We start from the raw sequence: 23402 nt of genomic DNA, 5'->3' as shown, positions 1-23402 counted from the left end.
TAAGAGTTTTGCTGAAAAGTATGTCTTAGAATCGAATGCAATTGTTGTATCATTTTATCTTCAGATTATTGTTAACTTTACATGATATTTTGGATTTGGAACTCTTTGATAATAAAGGCAGTGCTTCCTTTATTTCTTTCTTTCAGGAACTGTGATAAGCCCAGATTGATAGAAGCATTGAAAACCAAACGTATCCGTGATATTGCTTGTGGTAGTTCCCACAGTGCTGCCATTACCTCTAGTGGTGAACTGTACACATGGGGTCTTGGAGAATATGGAAGGCTGGGACATGGAGATAATACTACTCAGTTGAAGCCTAAGATGGTAAAGTAAATGTTTCTTGTCTTTAATGTAGTATGTTTTGTTATTTATTTATTTATTTGAAAAATAAATGGTAAGATAAATCTCAAGCAAAACCAAAAATATGAAAGCAATATGAAGACATTATTTTCCAAGCTGGGTTTTGGTACACGTGCTTCTAATGGCATGCAAGCTATTTCAGAAATACCAAATAATCTTTTGGAAATATCCAAATAATTATTTGGAAATAGTGGAGAATAGGACTGTTTTGAAATCTGTCCCTTGCATCTTTTCTTAACATAAAACTGGAATTGTCTTGTGTTGGTTTCTGAGTAAACAAGACTTGGTATCCCTTGAGCAAATGATGTACTCAAGCTGCACACAAAATCAGTTTTAAGAGCTTGAAAATGGCTGTAGGGTTAAAAAAAAATATTTATTTTCTTCAGAATGTCTTCCTTTTTTGTAGGTTAAAGTGCTTCTGGGCCATAGAGTCATTCAGGTTGCTTGTGGGAGCAGAGATGCTCAGACTCTTGCTTTGACAGATGAAGGTAGGAATATCATGTTTCACAGCTTTCTAGTAGATGGGAAGACACATTGTCTTTATCTGACATCTGGTGTTTTTTAGGCTTGGTGTTTTCTTGGGGAGATGGTGATTTTGGAAAACTGGGCCGAGGGGGAAGCGAAGGATGTAACATTCCGCAGAACATCGAGAGACTGAACGGCCAAGGCGTGTGTCAGATTGAGTGTGGAGCACAGTTCTCTTTAGCACTGACCAAGTCAGGAGTGGTGTGGACATGGTATGTTACATTTGCTAGAAAATGTTAAGCAAGAAATTGCCAACTATGTGTTGTATTTACTGCTGTTTGATTGCTGGGCTTCATCTGAGCTTCATGCTGACTCTGTTTTTTAGATTGGAAGCTCTTTGACACGAGCTGTGATCTGTTCAATTGCTGTCATGCTTTATGTCTAACAGCACAAAGTAATAGAATATCCTGTTAGGTTGCCTGGATCTAATTGAGTTAGCCGAGGAAAGGGCAAAGTCATTCCCTCTTTCAGGAGCAATGGAGCATTCATAGGAAAGTTAGCTCAGGGCTCTGGAGCAGGATAGCAAAACAAGAATAAGCGAACGATAGCAGGGAGTGTGTAGCCTACAGCCAAGGTAGAGATTGAGAAACTAAGCTAAAAAGCGGGGTGCAGACAGCTAGTTTGGAAGGAAATCCCTTAGAAACACAGGGAACACTGCAGGCACCTTTGCTATTTATAAAGCCACCTGGTTGTCAGTAGTGGGACTTGGAAGCAAAATCTATTTTATTTTATTTCAAGAAAAACCTGGCTTTTTCAGAGCAACTTCAGAGCTCTTAACTAGCTCAAGATCTTACTCTAGCATTGTGTAATGAAGCTGTGGCCTATTTGGTGTATATCAAAACTGAGGACTCTTAAATTGTCATTTTTGTTTTATTTTTTTGTTAGCAACTGATGAAATAGTATTTGGAGAAATCCATAAAACTTCCCTCCTTATCAGTTACTTCTTTTGAAGGGTGAAAAGCGTTCAGCAGAGGTGTCATTTCTCAGAGTGGCTGTGGGAAGCAGGCAGCCCCCCTTTCCTCCATTCTTAATTTCTGTTTGTGGTGAAGAAGAGAGTAAGAGGTGGTGGTGGGGGGTGGATTGGCTGTCTTTTAAGACCATGGTGCAAAATTCCTCTTCCTTATCCTCTTTCCCTAGATTTTTTTAACACTGTCACCACTTGTGACATATGTCACTACAGTGCTTAAAAAAAAAAAAAAAAGTCATTTTTTAATCATAAAATCTGTAGCTATTTTGTGACATCACAGGATTATAAGAAGTTTTTTGTCTCTTCAAAGTGGTCATTTTTGTACTTGAGGCAGTCTTAGTTGCTTTTGGTCTTTCTAACTTTGATGGAAGAGAAAAAATATAGTTTCAATTCTCTATCTTTATGCAATTGATATTTATAATCCCGTATATCAAGCTAATCTTCAGTACAACAAAACCTTTCCTGCGAAATTCTTATTGCTGCTCTTGAGCTGTGGAACTGACAACTGAAGAATGATCACTGAAAAACACCACAAGAGAAGTCTCAGTATTTCTCTTCTTCATTGACATTCTTACAAATATTTTATGGTATTTACATTAGCTTTGCCTCTGCCATATTGTTAGTGCACAGTTTGTTAGCTCCTGTGTGGTGTTTTCAGAAGACTGGGTGGTGGAGGATTGAGAAACCTGCCTTGAGGCTTGCAACAATTGGAAAAGCCCGTTTTCTGCAAACATCCTCATTTTTTCACAGCAGTAGGCTTGGAAAGGGCCATAGTTATTGCTATGTTTATCCTAGTAAAGTTATTGCTAGGTTTATCCTTAGAGATGAAATCCTTATCCAAATCTGCTCAAACAAATCACTCTGTAAATATTTCTAGTTACAGTGTGTTTGTAACAGAGGAATTTCAGTGCAAATGCAATTGCACTAAATTACATATTTACAGACATAAATGTTGCCTGTGCTATAGGTTATGAGTAATGCTAAAGCTATGAGAACATGTCATCCTAGTACCCCTGATTTTTGGGCCTTTGTAATTCAGGTTTGAAGATGTAGCCATGGTTCTTGAATGACCAGTGTTTGTCTAGTGAAGATAGCGATACATGAAGAATTTTGATTTGGAGAGCTGTATCAACAAAGAAATGTGTGACAGAGTTTAGTCTTGTGTTTTACATTTATTTTTATGTCTGTTGTAGGGGTAAGGGAGATTACTTCAGGCTAGGCCACGGCACTGACGTACATGTGCGAAAGCCACAAGTTGTGGAAGGACTGAGAGGTAAAAAGATCGTGCATGTGGCTGTAGGTGCTCTCCACTGCCTGGCAGTTACCGACACTGGGCAGGTAGGTTGGGTATCATCATCCTTTCCCTCTTTCTTTGCTCTATGGAGAAACAACCTAAATTGCTGTGGAAGAGGAATATATAGTATCAGTGCCGAATAAACAGAAAGCAAATTCTAAGTTATACCTCTTGTCCTTTTAAACCCCTGCAGAAATATGACTATCATTTAAAATATCTTAGTGTATTGTTACTGGACTTAAAAGGTTCTTGTCTTAGTAGCTTCTGCAGTGTTTTTCTGATTTGTGGATTGGCCACATGATCAGTTTCCTGCTTTTCACTTTTAGAATGCAGAAGCAGTTAGAGTAATGGGACAGCTTTTTCTGCTGTCATCCAGGACTAGAACTATCATATTATCAGCACATAAATCCAGTGTATTTACTGTGTAACTTACCCTTTTTACTAAATGTTTGCTGTGAACATTATGAATTATGCAATAATTCATGAATTAGCTAGTAGAAGTAATGCTTATTTATTTTCTTAAATGTATTAGAACTATTGCATCATTTTAAAAAAATTATCAAGGAAATAGTTCCTATGGATTCCTCCATAGGAATTCTTGATGTAAATGCATTAAGTGAAGCAAGCTGACATGTGGAAATGTTTTTTGGCAGGTTTATGCTTGGGGTGACAATGACCATGGGCAGCAAGGCAATGGAACTACCACCGTCAACAGAAAGCCCACTCTGGTACAGGGCTTGGAAGGCCAGAAAATCACCCGGGTGGCTTGTGGGTCTTCCCATAGCGTAGCGTGGACAACAGTGGACGTGGCTACCCCATCTGTTCATGAACCAGTGCTTTTCCAGACAGCGAGGGACCCTTTAGGCGCTTCTTATCTTGGTTGGTATTTATTGCCTCTCTTCCTCCTAACCCCACTTTTATTATTATTATTGTTATCATTATTATTATTAACACTGCTGGAGAGCTAGTTGTGTGTGTGATTGATGGTAGGAGAAGAAAAGTAAACTGTCTAAGGAAAATCCTGCCAAAAAGTGAAGTTGCAGAAGGCTGAAGTGGCATCAGTTTGAAGTTTCATTGTTCTTCAGACAATAAAAATGCAATAAGCTTTATCAACTGTCCCAAAGTCCTTTTCTGAAATGCAGTAAGGCTTTGTGGAGATAATGGTAGATGTATCTTTCTAGATATTGTACTTCATGCTAAATTTCTTAATACTAGTGTGCTCTTTTACTTCTGAGGTAAAGGGTGAGGAATGAGGGAGCCAAATCAGAAAGTAGTGTTTTGTGTTAAAAATGAAATGCCCAAGCATTTTATTAATTAAACTTTTTTATGAAAAAGGTGGTGTATTTAAAAATATATCTGTATTTAGTATAAATGCCCTCTCTATCTGAAAAATTGTGTTTAAGTAAAATTTGTTCTAGATGCAGATCACCAGAATATTTATATCTAAACTATCCTAATTTTCATGAATAAGAAGTAGACATAAGAAGACTTTATGAAAGTCCTTCTTGGAAAGTATCAATATTGATTTTAATATTGTAAGTGCGTGAACTGCAGCATAGGAGTCTCCTCCAGAACTGACTCTACAAGTTGGCTTTCATGACTTTTTTTCCAAGAAATTAGAGAAATCAATTGCAATTATTTAAAAAAAAAAAAAAAGCTTGCCTCTCTTTCTCACTGCAGGTGTTCCTTCAGATGCAGATTCTTCTGCTGCCAGTAACAAAATGAGTGGCACAAACAGCTCCAAGCCAAATCGCCCTTCGCTTGCTAAGATCCTGTTGTCGCTTGATGGGAACGTTGCCAAGCAGCAGGCCTTATCTCATATACTGATGGCATTGCAAATCATGTATGCCAGGTAGGCTTGCAGGCTTCCTTCTGTTTTAAAGAGCAAAAGATGGCATGGCCTACTCTCTCTTAGTGCCTCTTGTGTCAGGTAATGATTTTTACAAGTGTCAGTTCCTCAAGGCAGGCCGTAGCTTCATTTAAATTTACTTTCAATGTTTATATTGGCTTTATGCTGTTATGTTTTTATAATAAGAAGCATCTGGTTTGGGGTTTGTGGATAATAGCTTATTTAGGAGCACTCAGGTAAATCATGTGAAAGGAGTTTAAACAATTTTGATGGATGATGTGGAGGGCACAGTGGGCAACCTGGTGGAGAGAAGAAAAAAACTTTGCAGTGCTGATTTTTTTTTTTTTTTTTGGTAAAGATCAAAGAGTATTTGTGCTAAAACTTCTGAAAAGGAGCTCATGTAAAACTGGGGCCTAAAATCACAATATCTGACTCAAAGAAGAATGGAGATAAGTTAGATTGCAGATTCCAGAACTTGGAAGCCTTTGCTTAAATTATTAATCTACCTTAACGCTACTTTGTTGTTGTTGTTTTTGTAGTTAATGAGGGAGTATAATTGTGCTTATTTACATCTGACCTAAACTATTTCAGGGATGCAGTTGTTGGAGCGCTGATGCCTGCAAGCATGATTGCACCAGTGGAATGTCCCTCCTCATCACCAGCCCCACCATCTGATGTTACTTCTGTAGGGAGCCCTGCAAATGGAGATGAATGCATCCTTGCTGCTGATGGAGAAGAGAGGCTCAGCCCAAACCCCTGGCAGGACAGGAGAGGGGAGGTAAAGGGTGACATTAATTTTTGCAGAGTGATTTAACATTAAAAACAAAGATTGTATGTGTTAATTTTTGTAGAGCTAGAGGTTAAATGGTCCTGAGATTTTCTTAATTTCTGGAGCAGACACTCTACATACGTAGAATTTGTCAGCTGTATCAGATTTAGAAAGACTAAAATTTTACTCTGGGTTCAAATTGTGACTTTTGAGTATCTAGTATGTCATTTAAATATAATTATGGTTTCTAATAACACTTTAAGGTTGTTAATTTGAAAATATTAGCAACCATTTGATGAAATATCAAAGTATGCTTACAAGAATAGTTTTTGAAAGTCAAGATTAAGAGATTCTCAACAATTATGTAATGAAACATAATTGTAAATTAATTATATCATCTAATGAGGAGAAAGGAGATTCTGAACAGCTAACAGGGAAAAAAAAAGGAAAGGCTTGCTTCTGAAGAGATCTTTTCCTTTCCCAAACCATGAATTTGATATGTGCTTCTATGGCTTGTCTTCTGAATTGCAGACTTTTCTGCAGACACTGACATTTTTCCTGTATGTCTCTGTAGCAACTGGCATAGGGGTTTCTGGTTGGTTTCCTATGGTAGGGACATGGAACAGAAACTAAACCTACAGGGAGTTAAATCTGCTTCAGGGATTTACTGCTTTTTTTAAGTTCATGTTTTTTTGAACATAAACCCTTCAAATAAAGTGATTGCTCTTATGTGTTTTACAGTATTTTATTGCAGCTTTTGTCAGTTATTATTTGTTTTGTTTAGGTTGTTTCTTCAGAAGATGCTGTAACACCGTCTGCTGTAACTCCCTCTGCTGCTGCTGCCTCTTCCCGTCCTTTTATTCCCGTCACAGATGATCCAGGAGCTGCCAGTATTATTGCAGAGACTATGACAAAAACCAAAGAGGTAATATTGTTACTCTCTTTCTCAGAACTAAAGTTCTTAGCTGTTTTCATAAAGCAGTTGTATTGTTCTTATGCTTTAAAAGTTATTTTACAAATCACTGCCTTTTAAAATTTATTTAAAGTTTCAGGAAAGCCTTTAGAGCTCCATAAATGTAAGCTAGTTTGGGAGCTGTATGATCCCAGAATTGCAAACTAAATTTTCAACTACATATTTAACATTTTCAGACATATTAACTTGTTCAGACTTTGTGAAATATTTCTTTCTTCAGTGTCCAAATATTTCTGTATTTTGTTTTGTAGGATGTGGAAAGCCAAAGTAAAGTATCTGGCCCAGAACCACAGTACTTAGATGAGTTTACTAGTCTCTTAGTACCAGATGACACGCGAGTCATGGTTGACCTGCTGAAGCTTGCTGTCTCCAACCGAGCAGGGGAAAAGGGAAGAGATGTTCTCTCAGCTGTGCTGTCCGGTATGGGCACAGCTTACCCACAGGTCAGATTTTATTTATGTTGCATTTTAATTATGCCCTTTTTATTCTTAACTTACTGATACATTTTCTTACATTTTGAGTGCAATTTGACCTAAGTAGAAACTTATTAAACATGAAGGTTACAACTGAACATAAGTGTGGATCAGAGTGATTTGTATGCTGCATGAGTATTTGCGATAAATGTTGGTAGCAATCTGTTGTCAGTTAGTTACACTGCAATTAGACATCAAAATAGACACTTAATGAATTCAGTTTGTGCATTTGACAAACATTACCTGAATGAAGTTATCTGAGCCTTATTTGCTGGATCTGTGGAGTGTTAGATTACAAACTGTCATGTTAGGTTTGTTTTACACCAAAGTTCATTTCTCATATTGGTGCAGTCTGTTATTGTTAGTTAAAAATGTTGTTAAAATACAGTGTGAACAGTTTAGTTATGCTTGTTGGTTTTAAGATTTAAATTTGATGTATCACAGTTTCTAACTATTTACAGGTATCCATGGGTGGGGATTTGGGGAGAAAATTGACAAACAGCAAGTCCCCTAGTATTGCATACCAGCAGCTACACTAGAGAATGGTCCAGATCCATCAGTATTTTAAATAATATCTCATTGCAGTAATACACTTAGAGTAACTTAGAATTGTTCAAGGTTTCTTGTATTTTTGCCCATCAGGTATTTCTGTAATGAATGATGATGATGAAATATTTACACATTTCACTAATATTTCCCTAATCTCTGCCTGTGTTATAGAATTCAGTCATATATGGAGGTATTTAGAGGTGTGAGGGTTTTGTTTGGGGGGCAGGAAGGGTTGGGTTTAGGATTCTTGGATAAAGATAAATAGATTTTTGTGTGTGTGTACTTTTCTGTTATTAGGTTGCTGACATGCTACTGGAGCTGTGTGTTACTGAACTAGAAGATGTGGCAACAGATTCACAAAGTGGTCGCCTTTCTTCACAACCAGTTGTGGTAGAAAGCAGCCATCCATACACTGATGATACCTCTACTAGTGGCACAGTTAAAATACCAGGTATAGAATTCTTAAACCTACATTTAGCAAGTTTAGTTGCTTGCAAGCCTAGAATCTTTGCTCAGCTTTCTGATCAGCTTCCTGATCCTATAAAATGACACATTTTCTTGGCTTCTCCATGCGTTATTTCTCTGCAAATATCAGTCACTGGTATTTTCTGTTCAGTTGCAAAGCTCAGAATTACAGCCATTTTCCAAGCCTTTAACTGAATGCCTATCTCCTAGTCTTGAGCCGAAGGAAAACGTTTTTTTTTTTTTACTTCTATGATGTAATTTAATGTAATGCTTTCTTCAGTATGTTATTTAATACTTAGCTCTCTGTTGCATGTAACTTTTGACATTAACCTTGACTGTATGTAGACATTTTTTCTGTTGCAGTTTCAACTCGCAACTTCAGTTTGGAAGGTTCTGAATATAGTCTTATATAGAGTAGCTCCCAATCGCATGTGCTTTTGCTGATGCATTCCTTTTTGGAGAGAAAATGTCACAGACAATGATGTCATTAATAAAAATACAAACGTGGCCATATTTTAGTTTAATGACAGTATGACTTTAAAATAATTGACTTCATGTAGGTTTCTAAAATGCTGCATTTGTTGTTGGTATTGGTTGCTCTTTAGAAGTGTGTGAATTCTGTATTGCTGTTCAGGTGCCGAAGGCCTGAGGGTAGAATTCGATCGGCAGTGCTCTACGGAGCGGCGCCACGACCCGCTCACCATAATGGATGGTGTCAACAGAATTGTTTCAGTGCGATCAGGTTAGGAGAGTTTGTGTTTTTCAAAGGTGTCTCGTGTGACCTACTGTTAAATACTCAGCAAAGTGCACCTAGAATATATTTTGACATACATTGCGAGATATGCCAGTGAAAAAGAGGAATAAATGTATAAATTGATGTTCTGTTTTGAACTACAGATACATGCAGTCTTTTTGCAGATGTGCAAGAATAAACTTGAAGTCTGTGACTACAATAGAATCTTTCAGAAATACATGTTCATATGCTCTTCCTAAGAGCAATTAGAGCAAAACATAAATGTCTAGCACCCAAGCCACTATGTGTGAATTGCTGTATAATCACAGTATTTATTAACAAATTGAAATGACTGAGAAAAGATACTACTTTGGTGGATATTTTTTTTTCCAAGTTCTTAATTTTGGAAATAAAAAATTCATACAGTCAAGACAATTTTTACTGCCTTTGCTGACTTTTCTGTCAAATAACAGTCATGTCAGGGGTTCTTGCTCTTAACCCGTTCTTCTCCAAGCTGTTTTGGATGAACATGTGGATATGCTTCATTACTGAGCTATTTCTAATCAGATTCTTTGTTGGAAAAACCCTTAGAGCTTAAAGTCATCTGTATGTTGATACTAGCTTTCTAGTATTTTGAAAGCATTTGAAATAGGACACTGGATTTTAGTTAGATCTCTTAAGTGTCTTTTTGTAGCATTAAAACTACTAAATATGTCTGTTAGCAATGCTGATTAACCTTTATTAAGGATTAAGTTTGCTTGACATTAGTACCATAATTTCTCTTGGATTGTAGATGCTTCATAGTTGAATTCATATGCTTCATATAAATTTTTTTCTTGACTGCAGTTATGTGCTGTTTATAATACATAGCCATAAACAAAGGGAAGTTGCTATTGAGTAGTTTCAATAAACCTTAGTCAGGATAAATGACTGTATGTTCTATTACTTGCTGTAACAGGTCGTGAGTGGTCAGATTGGTCCAGTGAGCTGCGAATTCCAGGGGATGAGTTAAAGTGGAAGTTCATCAGTGATGGCTCTGTGAATGGATGGGGATGGCGTTTCACTGTTTACCCTATCATGCCAGCTGCAGGTAAAGTATCATATCTCATTTTTAGGGAGGGGAGGGAGAGTAGATGTAGTGGTACATCTCTTCTACAATTACATTTATTGCATGATGTAGGTTTACATGCCAGAGTTGAATTACCCACATGCATATGTAGAAAACATTTTCATTGATACTTAGTAAGCATTTTCAAGAGAAAGCCCTGAAAGGTGCACTCATACAACGGGAAGAGATAGAAATGTTCTGTTGTATGGGCATTTAGAGGAGTTTTTCATTGAAAGTATTCATTCATTAATTTCACGCAGCTTATCCAACCTATTTAGTCTGCTTCTCCATCAATGGAAAGGTTACTTCTGTGGCAAAGTTCAGCTATGCTGGTTTTCCTTGGTTTTTTTTTTTTTTTTTTTTTTTTGGGAATATGTTGAATTATGTTATGAAAGTGCCTCTTCCTATTCCTTCAAAGGGAGTTAGTTTGGACTAGGTCACATATAGTATTCGTCTAAATTGTTGTACTTGCTGAGATGAATCCTGCCCATATTTGATCCTTATTTCAGTCTAAGGAGAGTTTTTCCCCACATTTCTCTCTGTCTCTGCTTTTTGTTTCAGGCCCTAAAGACCTTCTCTCAGATCGTTGTATTCTTTCATGTCCCTCAATGGATTTGGTTACGTGTTTGTTGGATTTTCGCTTAAATTTTGCTTCCAACAGGAGCATTGTTCCTCGCTTGGCAGCTTCTCTTGCAGCATGTGCTCAACTGAGTGCCTTAGGTAGGTGGAGTCTTAAATTTAAGTCCGTTTGAGGTTAAAATGATGGTGCAAAGCACCTGCATTTTGTTTTTGTGCTCTTACGTTTCCTTTTGTGCACTTACGTTTCCTTAGCTGCTGGCCATAGAATGTGGGCCTTGCAACGACTACGGAAGCTGCTCACAACAGAGTTTGGCCAATCTATTAACATCAACCGGATTCTAGGAGATAATGATGGAGAAACACGAGCTTTGGTAAGAAGCCAGTGATGCTTTTTGCTGACGTCTTTCACGTTCAGACATACTTAAAGCTTTAAAAATGTTGACCTTGGTGTACGAGTCTTTCACTTTTAACCAGGAAATAGCGAATATGCAAATGGCCAACATTCATCCATAAGTCTTCAAATTTGTAAAGAGACTTCATTTTAGGAAGGAAAACTAATTCAGATTCTGTGTCCATGCAGTTGCTTGTTTCTGGAATTACCAAAAAGCCGTAGAAAAAGAATTTGCATAAGGAACAGGATGGAAATTATACTTCACATAAATTCCCAAACTGCAGTTAGTTATTAATGTTTTTACACAGTCATATAAATAAGTTGCTTATTTTTTAATATGTATGTTAAATGTATTCACTAATTTTCTGTTTCTGTGGTTTCTCCAGAGTTTCACAGGCAGTGCTTTAGCTGCGTTGGTTAAAGGCCTTCCAGAGGCTTTGCAGCGACAGTTTGACTATGAAGATCCCATTGTGAGAGGTGGCAAACAATTGCTTCACAGCCCTTTCTTCAAGGTAGCAGAGTTCAAATCATAAATAGTTCAGCACTAAGTCTTTCTTTTTTTGTTTCTTTGTTTTCACTGAAGAGCTGTTTTGCTATCAGAAACTTCTTGTAAAGGATTTATTGTTGGCTTTTGAATTAATGGAAGAATTAGTCTGAAAATAGACTAAATAAAGACAAAATATTTCCTATCAAATATGATAAGGAAAAGAATCAAATGTACAAATACACGGTGAGGACTACCTAACTAGGTGGTCAGTACTTCAGAAAACACTTCAGAAGTACAGTGTAAGTTGCTTTCCTGACGATTGATTTTTGATTTGTCTTACTCAAATGGAAGACTGATAAGTTTTGGAGCCTGTACTTCAGCTTGTTTATGAATTCTTTGACGAAGTGTAAAGAAGAGCAGTAAAAAAAACAAGTTCTAAAAAGCATGCCCTACTAGTTAGAAATTTAAGAAACAGGATGTGTCTAGCTTAAGGAAAATAAGTTCTTAAAATATATAAAAGGTTTTACAGGATCCATTGTTCTCCAGCAATTAATTGGTTTAATTGGAGGAAAGAGACTTAGGTTAAAAATAAGAGGATAAAAATTTAAGTGTATGGTATTTGATATAGAAAGGGTAATTTTAAGAGATAATTATTCCTAGGGAGTGTTTTTCACAGAGGTTTGTGAACATTGCTGAATTGGAAGAGATTAGATACAGAAAGATTGCCTGGGTACACTTGATGCTGTCTCATTAGTGAGTGTAAGTGAAGATGGCTCTACACTATACTCTTTTTTTTCAAACTGTGTTCTCTAGAATGTCTTTTTGTTTGCTTATAGGTACTTGTGGCTCTTGCTTGCGATCTAGAGTTGGACACCCTCCCTTGCTGTGCAGAGACACACAAATGGGCCTGGTTCCGAAGATACTGCATGGCATCGAGGGTTGCTGTGGCTCTTGATAAAAGGACCCCATTACCTCGCCTTTTCCTTGATGAGGTAGTGCAGAAATATTTGAAATGTTTCATCCAGCATATGAAACTGTTCCATTAAACTGCTGACTCTTAAAGCATTTTATGCCAACTATGGTAGGAAAAATTGGTAGTTTGAATAATGTCGTTCAATCTAAAATATTTTACAGGTAGCAAAGAAAATCCGAGAATTAATGGCGGATAATGAAAATATGGATGCTCTTCATGAGAGCCATGATGTCTTTAAGAGAGAGCAGGATGAACAGCTTGTCCAGTGGATGAACAGGTTATTTCTTTCAGCTGTCACCGGTTTGGTCTTGTCACCCTTCATTGTTGTATGATGATAAACTGATTTTTTTTTTGTTGTTTTGTTTTGTTTTTTGTTTGTTTTTTTGTTTTGTTTTGTTTTACAACTTGCTGTTTTATCATTTTTATTTCCCTGTTTTGAATTTTTTGCAGACGACCAGATGATTGGACACTTTCAGCTGGAGGCAGTGGAACTATTTATGGTTGGGGTCATAACCATCGAGGACAGCTCGGAGGCATTGAAGGGGCAAAAGTCAAAGTTCCAACCCCTTGTGAGGCTCTTGCTACACTTCGACCAGTGCAGTTAATTGGTGGTGAACAGACTCTGTTTGCAGTGACTGCTGATGGAAAAGTAAGGATACAATAAGCGATTGTTAGACAAATGCGTTAGGCAGAATGGGTTTGGCTGAATCAAAAGTCATGTGTATAACTTGTACAGCCAAATAAAAAGGATCCCTGCTCTGCCAGTGCAACCTAGGAGTCCAATGTACTGGACCCATTATTAGGCGCATGAAACAAGGCATGCGTATTTTAGGTTGAAATCCAGAATTGTGATCAAATTTTCAAAAAGAGAGCAGGATACACGTAATACCTAGTTGCAGTATCTCAAAACAGGAAAGCGGGAAAATGGTGAAGATGACTGTGTCACCTTCAGAAGATGGAGCTATAATTGGAATCTAAGATTGTCCAAGGTTGGCTAAAAGCCTGTTATTTAGAAATTACAGGATCTAGATCGTAGACACTTTAATCATCAATGACAAGGGAGCACTGTGAGGAGGCTTAGTACTAGTATAGGGAATGGAGCAGGGAGGAATACTAACAAATTTCATAGTCTTTGTTTTGATATGGCTAACAGCTTTGTTTTAAGGATGTGATCAAGAATATAAGGTAGAGCTACACTTGCATGGTGAGGTACTGTACGTTCTCAGCAGTCAGTATCATCCTGGTTAATGTTTCAGAAAAGGATAGCAGAGTTCAGTGGCATTGCTCAACATAACTGTGTTGAGAGACATTACGTTAGGATAGAGAAAAAGTGGATGAAAGGTAGTACTGAACTGTATGGAATGCAGGGGAAGAAGCAACTGTGTTTACATGTGTTTCCACATAAAGAAATCTAGAATAGCTTATATGTGAGAGACCTACAGGTCATGATGATTTTTATGAAGTCACTACACGAAGCTTTGACGTCTTGATACTTTTGCATAATGTTTTTGAAATAAAATCCAGTAAGTCAGTGATAGCTCATAGTGACTTGAAGGTAGCCTTATTTTTACTTCTGTCATGTGAAGTGCTAAAATTCATGTCTTCTTTCAAATAGGGGTAATCTCTTCTGTTTCACATTTCCAGAACTTAAATTGCCCAAAGGCTATCTGCTTCTTCTATCCATATTAGTTGAGCTAATAAAAAAAAGAATATTACCACTAAAGTTGCTTTGTATTTGTCCTTAGACTGTTGTGTTTTCTAGAGCACGAAAACACAGCTTCCTCTTCTCCTTTTCATGTGCTAAGAACTTCCTTGTAGAATATGCAGTGACATTGCCAGCTGGCCATTGAATCCTAAAACAAAGCTATTTTTAATTTGAAAGAGAAACACTCTTGCTATTAATATATATTTTCCTGAATTCTCAAGAAATACAGAGGCATATAAGAAACTCTTTTTGGGCATTACATGTAGTTTTATTCCAGTAAAAATCAAGAATTCATCATAGCTATATAGAAGGATGTTCTCATTCAAGAGGCAAATGACGTTACATTTTATTTTATTTTTTTAAGCTGTATGCCACTGGATATGGAGCAGGTGGAAGGCTTGGAATTGGAGGAACAGAGTCAGTTTCTACTCCAACTTTACTGGAATCCATTCAACATGTGTTTATAAAGAAAGTTGCAGTGAACTCAGGAGGAAAGCACTGTTTGGCATTGTCATCTGAGGGAGAAGTTTATTCTTGGGGTGAAGCCGAAGATGGCAAACTTGGTCATGGAAACAGAAGGTAATTTTGAAATGTTATTTTTAAAAACTATTGGTAGGTGTTTATTATAGTTGCTACATATTTGAAGCCTCGTGTAAGTCCTGCCTGTAAATACAAGCCAGCATTACATGGTGGTATGGAGATGAACGTATTGAAGTAGAGAAAGACAAACTATTTTTCACATCAAATCATTTGCTATCTAAGGTCTGTGGAATTTCATTTGAGATCCATATTGCAGATATTCAGAATTTCAAAGCACTTTAGGGAGCAAAACTGCCATTCTGTTCCTGTTGTACATATTCACTATTGCCCAAATTGAAAGAGAAGTTCTGTTGTTTATTAGTGGCAAAAAGAAAGAAGTTTATATGGAGGATGAAGTGATTTTAAGTGTACTAAGTAGGACAGATTTCTCAAGGATAAATGTTTGGCTTTGACAGTTTGAAGGGACAGTTTTTGTAGTTTCAGTTTACCTTTAAGACTGTAGTGTAAAATATGGTAAATACTTGTAGGTTTACTTGTAGCTAAATACTTCTGAATGACTACTTAGACCTAAACTTCAAGATCTTAAACTGGAATAAAAATAAGTACGTAGTTATTTTAAGTGTCTCTACGCTCATTTTCAAATGCGCTCTCCATGTGCTGCTGACAATGAATGCTGTATTTTGAAACTTCTGTTTAGACAAATCTTTCCATTTCAGCCCTTGTGATCGTCCTCGTGTAATTGAGTCTCTGCGAGGTATAGAAGTGGTCGATATCGCAGCTGGGGGGGCGCACAGCGCCTGTATTACTGCTGCAGGAGACCTTTATACGTGGGGAAAAGGAAGATATGGGCGTCTTGGGCATGGAGACAGTGAGGACCAGCTAAAACCTAAACTGGTAAGAAATCTTTGTTGCCATTATGTACAGTTTTAGTCCCACTTCTTAACTTCTCATTAGTATTTTTTTCTTGCATTCCTGTGTATAAAGACCAAAAGGAAGAAACAATGCTATGTATTTGTGGGAGTTGACAGTAACTGGTTGTTTTAAAAACCAAGAATAGGTTAAAAGAATGAAGTGAAAATACAGCTGCAAACCTTTGTGAGAGATCACTGAACAGCTCATAAGGAATTAGTTTTGTGTGAGAAAGGCTTTAAAAAAAAACAAAACAAAGCAACAAACAAAACATGAAGTGACCTTGGGGCCTGTAGTAAGGTTGTGACATGGCAATTGTAGTTCAGTTTCATGTCATTTCAATGCCCAGTTTGCTTCCATGGTAGTGGTGGGGTCTCAGATGCACCTTGACTGCCTACTTCTCATCTTCTGAAATAAATTAATCCTTTCCTCAGTAAGTAATTCTGTTCTTTCCTAGGAGTATTTTCATTCACAGTAAACAGTGAGCTCGTTGTCTGCTAGTTCTCATCTCTGTTTACTTCCAGGAAACAAATACCAGTGATTACAGTGATAGATAATTAAAGTCACTTGCAAACTACTTTTTTCTTAATAGTAATTATACGCTTAATTTTCATGATTAAATTCTGAAGAGTTAATCAAAACATTATTCTAAATATTTAATTGCTGTTTGCTAAACAAATTTGCTAAGTAGGCTGTGACAGTTTGAGGTGAAAATAGTATTATTGCACAAAGCTATCCTGCCTTTGCCCTGACAGTTCATTAGCAAAAGGATAATATTACAGAAGTTGAACGATTGTTAGTGAATAACTTTTATTCATAGCTGTGTGTATGTGTTTGTATGTCTGTTTATATATATGATTTTTCACATTTTTTTCAGTACTTGGTTTTGTGGGATAAGGCATTATAGATTCGTTATTTACCTTGGGACCTTATCTGTATCCAGCTGCTCTTGTTCCTTTTCCTCAGAAACCCCAAATCTACCCACCTGTCCTAGCTGTTTTTTCTGTCATGCTTGTGGTTTACACGAAAGTAGATAAGCTTTGGATGACTTGTAGTATATGAAGTTCTGTGCTGATCACGATGATGAATTGGACTGCCTCTAGTCCTTTATTTCAGATAGGGAGTGAGGATGAGGAGGATGTGATTTATGTGTATCAGCATGGATTCACCTCATGAATCCAAATTACACACTTCCTCACTAGATGGCAGCAAAGTTTAAAATGGACTAAATTCAGATTCTGAGACAAGCTCTAGAAAACTGTAAACTACTAAAAAGCTACTTGAAAAAGAGCATTCTTATTTACTATATACCATACAACAAAAGAGCCTGAATTTGTGCAAGCAGAATTAAAGTCTTTAGTAACCCATGTTTTTTAAGAGTTTTTTTCTCTGATTTTTTTTAAAAGACAAGTAATTTTAAGTAATTCACCAATTAAAGAATAATTTGTTTTAAAATATAAAGCGATTTCTCATTTTGTTGGTTTGAGAAGTCCTTTAACTTACATTTATTTCCTGGATCTTGAGGTGTCAGACTTGTACTTTTCACGAAGACCTTCTCGAAGTTGGATTGTCTTATTTTTTGAAACTAAATGATTGAGTCTTTTACTGGGAATTAAAAAAAGGTGATTGTCTTTCAGGTGGAAGCTCTCCAGGGCTATCGAGTGATTGACATAGCCTGTGGCAGTGGAGATGCGCAGACTCTGTGCCTCACTGATGATGATACAGTGTGGTCCTGGGGTGATGGAGACTATGGAAAACTTGGAAGAGGAGGCAGTGATGGCTGTAAAGTACCAATGAAGGTATTTGGAACTGTTTTTTGTTTAATTTTTTAGATCTGTGATGTTAGTGGAGAAGCCTGAAGAACGATTTGTTAGTATGTGCAAACTTCCACTTATCTTAGGATATCTGGATTCTCCTGATTGTTGCTAAGAGTGAACTGTGTAGAATAAAATGACAGGTCTTGAATTTTTGTGCTCACTGATAAAGTTGCACTTCCACATTTTCTCTGGGTATAACATTGCTGGTTCCAGGAAAACTTCTCGTTTTGATTTTGCTGACTCTCAAAACAGTCTATTTCTCCCAACAACTCTTCATATTTCCTTGTGGTAATAAACTTGCATACAGCTGAAATCGTAGCTTCGTTCCAGATAGGGTCACCAATGTTGCTTTATATTAAACTATTTCAGCCGAATGCTTGTTTTACTTTGAATTTCTCCATACATTAACAGTGAAATCCATGTAGCCATCTGATATAAATCAATAAAAAACACACTTAGTAACAAATTTGCCATTTTGAAAAATGTGTAGTTGTCTCACTGTATATACCACTGACCAATGAATTTTAGATTCTTAGTCCAGGATGAAATCTGATTACCTGGATACAGCCATCCCCGTTCTCATTCCTAAAGGTTGGAGTCCACCAGCCTGTCCCAAATAAGAGTGTTTTATTGCATCATGTGACTCGATATGAAAACAGTTGCTTTATTTTAAACTTCATTAATCTCATATAGGATAAGGAAAAAAAGGGCAAATACTGAGTAACTAAAAGGAAAAACATACTAGAGAGGATCATCAATGGTTTGATGAATCTGAGCTTTTAATGTTTAACAAGAAAATGGTAGAAAGGTTAATAGAGCGGAATTATGCTGAATGATCTGCATATACATTTTTTGTTAATAAATATAGTCACTCACTTGCACATTACTTTTTCTTTAAGTCATACCTAGGATGTTGTGGTCTATGAACCTCAAGACAGCTAAATTTTGACTTCATTTGGTATTATTTTCCTAGATTGATTCTCTTACTGGGCTTGGAGTAGTTAAAGTAGAATGTGGATCGCAATTTTCTGTGGCTCTTACCAAATCTGGAGCAGTGTATACCTGGTAAGCATTTTGTATTAGTTGTATTTACAATAGTACATGTAATTCTGTCTGTGATAGATACTAGTGTTTTTCTGTCTTCACTGTTTCAGTCTCCCCCCATGTCAAAAATGTTTTAGGAGTTCCTCTGTCTTGGTTAATAATAAAATCTACTGTTCTGTGGAGTTTTTTATATTGCTTTTTGAGGGAAAAGACCAAGTATTTAGTCTTGGAGAACTAAATCCAGAGATGTCATTCCACGCACTGACTACTGCAAGATGCAAAAGTAAAAGTTTAACTCTGAAGTGTCATGTGGTATGGAAGAAAGCAGCATAAATGTGTCATATATTTAAAAAGAAAAATAAAGCAAAACAAAAAGACACCTCAACCTGCCAAATTGTGATGGCAGTAGTCCTAGGCTTTTGACCTTAGTTCATTGTTTGAATCTTTCTGTACAGTTCTAATTTTTGTAGTTTAAACTATCAGATTTGAGTGCTTAAAATGCAAAAAAATAAAAAACTTCCCCCAAATTTCCCTCCACCTTACTTCCGATAACGTTAGAGATGTCTTTAAACTGTATATCGTTTAAGTTCCAGTTTCCAAGGTCAGTAAACATACTCTTTTTGCAGTTGAATATCTCTAATCCTTGATCATTTTAAGAGGACAAAAAAAAAAAATGCTTGCGAAGGTGATAAAAAGACCTGCACTGCATGAGTACTACCAATGTATGACAGTCAGAGTTGCATGATTGTGTTACCTGGCTATATATGTTATATATATTTCACATTAACAACTTAAGTTTTTTACGGTGTCAGCAAAATCACACCTATGTCATGTAAGCTAAGGATGATTAATACTGAGGTTTTGGAGGCAGAGCCATACTTTTTCCACTAAATATCAAATATTTTTGTGATCGGACTGTTCGTTATTACAGCTACGGGTAAAGTACCACATACTCCTTGTCCTCCCGTTCTTCTAAGAGTCAGAACTGTTTTGAAACGTTGTGTCTCCTTTGTGCAGGGGCAAAGGAGATTATCATCGGTTAGGCCACGGATCTGATGACCACGTGAGAAGACCACGACAAGTGCAGGGACTGCAAGGAAAGAAAGTCATTGCAATTGCTACTGGGTCTTTACACTGTGTTTGCTGCACTGAGGATGGTATAAAGAACAAATTCATTACTACTTAATATTGAATTTGGGGAAAAAAAAAAAAAAAAAAAAAAAAAAAAACCTTTTTCAGTCAGCTCTGGTAGGAGGTATTTGCAAAAATCGCTGGTCCCCTGTGTGTGGGCATGCTTTGTGTTTACAGTTGTTGCTTATTTCTTGATTGAAAATGAGTGCATAGACCCAGCTAAAGATTTTAAGTTACTTGACTAAAAAAATAGAGAACTAAGCTTTATAAGCTCTAATGGTCTAAAGAAAATGCAGAGCAGTAGTTACAAATTGGCCAAGCACTTGAATGAAAGCACTTAGGATGTTTGGTTGTTTTGAAGAGGGTCTCCTGAACCTGCTGAGGTGTTTAACTTGGTAAATGAAGCGTGATGCAAACTATGGTTTCTTACAGAGCAGCTTGATGTACTGAATAGTCCTTGTCAGAAACTCATGCTCCTATTTAATTAACCAGTCTACACAATGAAGGCTTTATAGATGCTCGTGAAATGGGATGTAGCTGCACAAAATGAATGCTTAGAAACAAGGTTGCTATCATAAAAAGTAGTTTCCAATTATCTTGCAACAGTAAGCACCCATTTTAATGTCCTCTATAGTAATACAACATATTACTTTTTTTTTTTTTTTAAACTTCTGATACAGAGGTTTAAATCTTCTCGTGTTCTTTTTTTAAAACATCAGCTATTTGGGCTATGGAACTAATAAATACAGACTCTTTCTGGTATATTTCTCGTATTTATTCTTATACTCTCATCATTTCTTCCTTTTCTTGTACAAAACTTTAAATGATTGTGCAAGCTATGAGGAAATAATTGTACCTCATAATATCTGGTGTATGGACATTCAGATTGTCATCCGAACTCTGACATTCAAGTTTTACTACGTAGTGGATTTCAGAGTTACAGGTAGACCTAGAAATCTTGATTATAAAATAAGAGCTCTTTGCTTTAAGTGATTTGTAAACATTTATAAAAAACCACAGCCTCTATCTTAGCTTTGGAAGTAGTAATTATTTTTATTGTTTCAGGGGAAGTGTATACATGGGGGGATAATGATGAAGGACAGCTTGGAGATGGAACAACTAATGCTATCCAGAGACCACGCTTGGTTGCAGCACTTCAGGGTAAAAAGATCAACAGAGTAGCCTGTGGCTCAGCTCACACTTTAGCTTGGTCAACCAGCAAACCTGCTAATGCTGGCAAGCTCCCTACACAGGTAATATTTTGGCTTATTACATACAGATTTTAAACGAATTTAGTATGTTATCAATCTTTCAGTAAGTGCACTTTTCTTCATATGAATGAACGTTCTTCATTCATAACCAAACTCAATTCTAAACAGTAAACTTAGTTTGCAGATCAAAAGGAATGTGAGTGCCGTCTTGCAACCATGAAAGTCTCAGCCTTCTAAGTGGGTTCTTTATTGCTTGTTTTTGTTTTAAGAGATGACTTTTTGAATATTCAGTTTCTCACTTTTTAAATATTTTGGTGTCGATCATGGGGCATAATGCTTGGGTAGGTGATGACAGGATGTAAAAATCTGTATGTTTATGGATAAAGAAAATAGTAAGATTTGGAATATCAAGAAAAATCTGTTAAATTTCTAATGCTTTCAGGAACTTTCAGTTTAGAGATATACTGTCAATGTTTTATAGAAAACTGAACCAACGTATTTATTTTTGACAGTGTGAATAAACAAATACTGAACTTCTAAGAATACATTTTTTTCTGCACATCTTATGAATGGTTATTGTCTTTATTTAGTAAGACCCGGTATATAATTATTCCAGCATATATTCAGATGTGATTGCTCTTCCGTAGGTTCCTATGGAGTACAATCACCTACAGGAAATACCCATCATTTCATTGAGAAACAGACTTCTGCTGTTGCATCACATTTCTGAGCTCTTCTGTCCTTGCATTCCAATGTTTGATCTTGAAGGACGACTTGATGAAACTGGCCAAGGACCCTCAGTTGGATTTGACACCTTACGGGGAATATTGATATCCCAGGGGAAGGTATTTATCAAAATATGCTTTACTAGCATTTTGTGTTATAGTTGGAAGGAAGTTGCTTAAGGAATAAACTGCAGAATTTGTTACTCTTATAGAATCTCAGTCTTTTTCTTGTGTTGAACTAGATACATATTTATTTATGAAATACGTTCAGCTTTCTTATTTGATTGCAGTTTTTTTTCATTGCCTTTGATTGCCTTTGTTCTTTTGTGTTTTCCATTTTCAGGAGGCAGCTTTCAGAAAAGTTGTGCAAGCAACTATGGTGAGAGATCGTCAGCATGGGCCAGTTGTGGAGCTCAACAGAATACAGGTAGCTTAAGCTAAAGTTTTGAGTGTAGTCTGTATGTTTAGCCCCCAGTGCTCTACATTTCAACTCTCTGGGCATCTGAGTGCTGAAGAGCTGTGTTTATATCAGAGAACCAGAAAATATAAGGCAGCAAGCGCTGTTCATTTTCTTTTCAGTACATTTTTGCCTACAACTTTTTGAGGGCAAAGGGACACTTTCTGAAAAGTTAAATATACTATTTAGCATAGCCGTGCTATTTAACATGAGCCAAATATGTCTGGCTTGACAAAGGACTGCTTTTTGAAAGCACACTATTACATTATTTGAGGGAGTGGTGGTTCTGATGTCTTTCCTACCTTCCAAAATGATCACATGGATTTTTTAGCTGTTGCTTTCGTAACAGAGAACATTAAAAAAAAAAAAATGCCCTTGAAGGTAATTAGAATCAGGATGATAAACTCTTGTCCTGTGCTGATCATTACATGTGGTCATATGGATCATGGAATTGTTTTTATATGAAAGGGCTTTTTTTCCTCTAATCATTGATGTTTGAAAATGTAATGTCACGCCTTAGGCTAGATAAGTCTTTTTCCATAAGTATTTCTGAAACATTGAATAGTAAAACATTGTTTTCATTTAAGCAGACTGAAGCTTGCGTTTCCTCATGCATTTCTTTCCTTTAGTGTTCTATTTATTTATTTATTTATTTATTCATTTATTTATTTATTATTTTACCATATAGTAAAAAGTAAGAAAAGCTACTCTTTGTAAGTTTAGAATACAAAAACTGGAAATTGTGGCTAATTAGTTAAAGTTGACTTAACTGAAATACATTCTGTTTGGACTGGACCCTCTCTTACATTCCTTTGCTTTTTTTTTATGGGTACTTAAAAATTGTCGTCATGTTATGTGATTGAAGTGACTTGTTTTACTTTATTACCTAGGAAGTGGAAACTGAAGAGGTGTCAGATACTTTCCATTTTTTACTTGTGAATTCAGAAGATCCAATAAGCAATGCAAATATTTAACTTTGAGTAGGATGTGAAGTAATAAGTTTCACTTATTTCCTAACACTTTGTTTCACCTTTGAGTTAATTAGTAAAGGTGGGCTTCTGTATTCCAGTTCCTTACCTTATTCTCTTTAAATCCAGAAAAAGAACTGGCAGATGTAGGGCTTCTCTTTTTCATAGTTTTTGTGGAAGTGAAATATTGCTGCAACTCGGGTATGTTGTTAGTTTCTTCTAGTATTAAAAAAGGAGATGGTGTTCAGCATCTAACCTTAACACAGTGCCAGGTGCGGACCACGATTTCATGTTTGAGTTAGCTTGAGTTGGCTTTTGCAGAAATCTTTTGTTATTTAAGTAAACTTTAAAAGCTGCGTTATATAGTCTTTGTAGCCTGATTTTGTTTAACTTCAGGCAG

The 23402-nt window shown here is 36.5% G+C and overlaps 1 protein-coding gene across 1 annotated transcript in view; it reads left to right on the top strand.

Annotated features, from left to right (window-relative positions):
* The window catches only part of HERC2 (HECT and RLD domain containing E3 ubiquitin protein ligase 2), a 103133-nt gene that overhangs the window by 70693 nt on the left and 9038 nt on the right, over positions 1-23402 (top strand). The window contains exons 60-85 of the mRNA XM_088521849.1: positions 147-324; positions 767-848; positions 926-1097; positions 3046-3190; positions 3800-4025; positions 4827-4998; positions 5587-5773; positions 6549-6689; positions 6989-7180; positions 8057-8210; positions 8859-8966; positions 9916-10047; positions 10627-10785; positions 10897-11015; positions 11422-11547; positions 12359-12514; positions 12657-12772; positions 12946-13144; positions 14565-14779; positions 15457-15634; positions 17287-17448; positions 18440-18531; positions 19528-19667; positions 20707-20894; positions 21500-21697; positions 21921-22004. Coding sequence (XP_088377975.1) covers positions 147-324; positions 767-848; positions 926-1097; positions 3046-3190; positions 3800-4025; positions 4827-4998; positions 5587-5773; positions 6549-6689; positions 6989-7180; positions 8057-8210; positions 8859-8966; positions 9916-10047; positions 10627-10785; positions 10897-11015; positions 11422-11547; positions 12359-12514; positions 12657-12772; positions 12946-13144; positions 14565-14779; positions 15457-15634; positions 17287-17448; positions 18440-18531; positions 19528-19667; positions 20707-20894; positions 21500-21697; positions 21921-22004 — 4021 coding nt within the window. The remainder of the gene's footprint in view (positions 1-146; positions 325-766; positions 849-925; positions 1098-3045; positions 3191-3799; positions 4026-4826; positions 4999-5586; positions 5774-6548; positions 6690-6988; positions 7181-8056; positions 8211-8858; positions 8967-9915; positions 10048-10626; positions 10786-10896; positions 11016-11421; positions 11548-12358; positions 12515-12656; positions 12773-12945; positions 13145-14564; positions 14780-15456; positions 15635-17286; positions 17449-18439; positions 18532-19527; positions 19668-20706; positions 20895-21499; positions 21698-21920; positions 22005-23402) is intronic.

The sequence above is a fragment of the Tinamus guttatus genome, unplaced genomic scaffold (genome assembly GCF_059628265.1).
Source record: "Tinamus guttatus ecotype Peru unplaced genomic scaffold, ASM5962826v1 Tinamus_guttatus_pri_ptg000134l, whole genome shotgun sequence".
In the NCBI taxonomy this organism is placed as follows: Eukaryota; Metazoa; Chordata; class Aves; order Tinamiformes; family Tinamidae; genus Tinamus; species Tinamus guttatus.
Note: the sequence above shows the minus strand (reverse complement) of the source record. Positions and strands in the feature narration are given on the sequence as shown.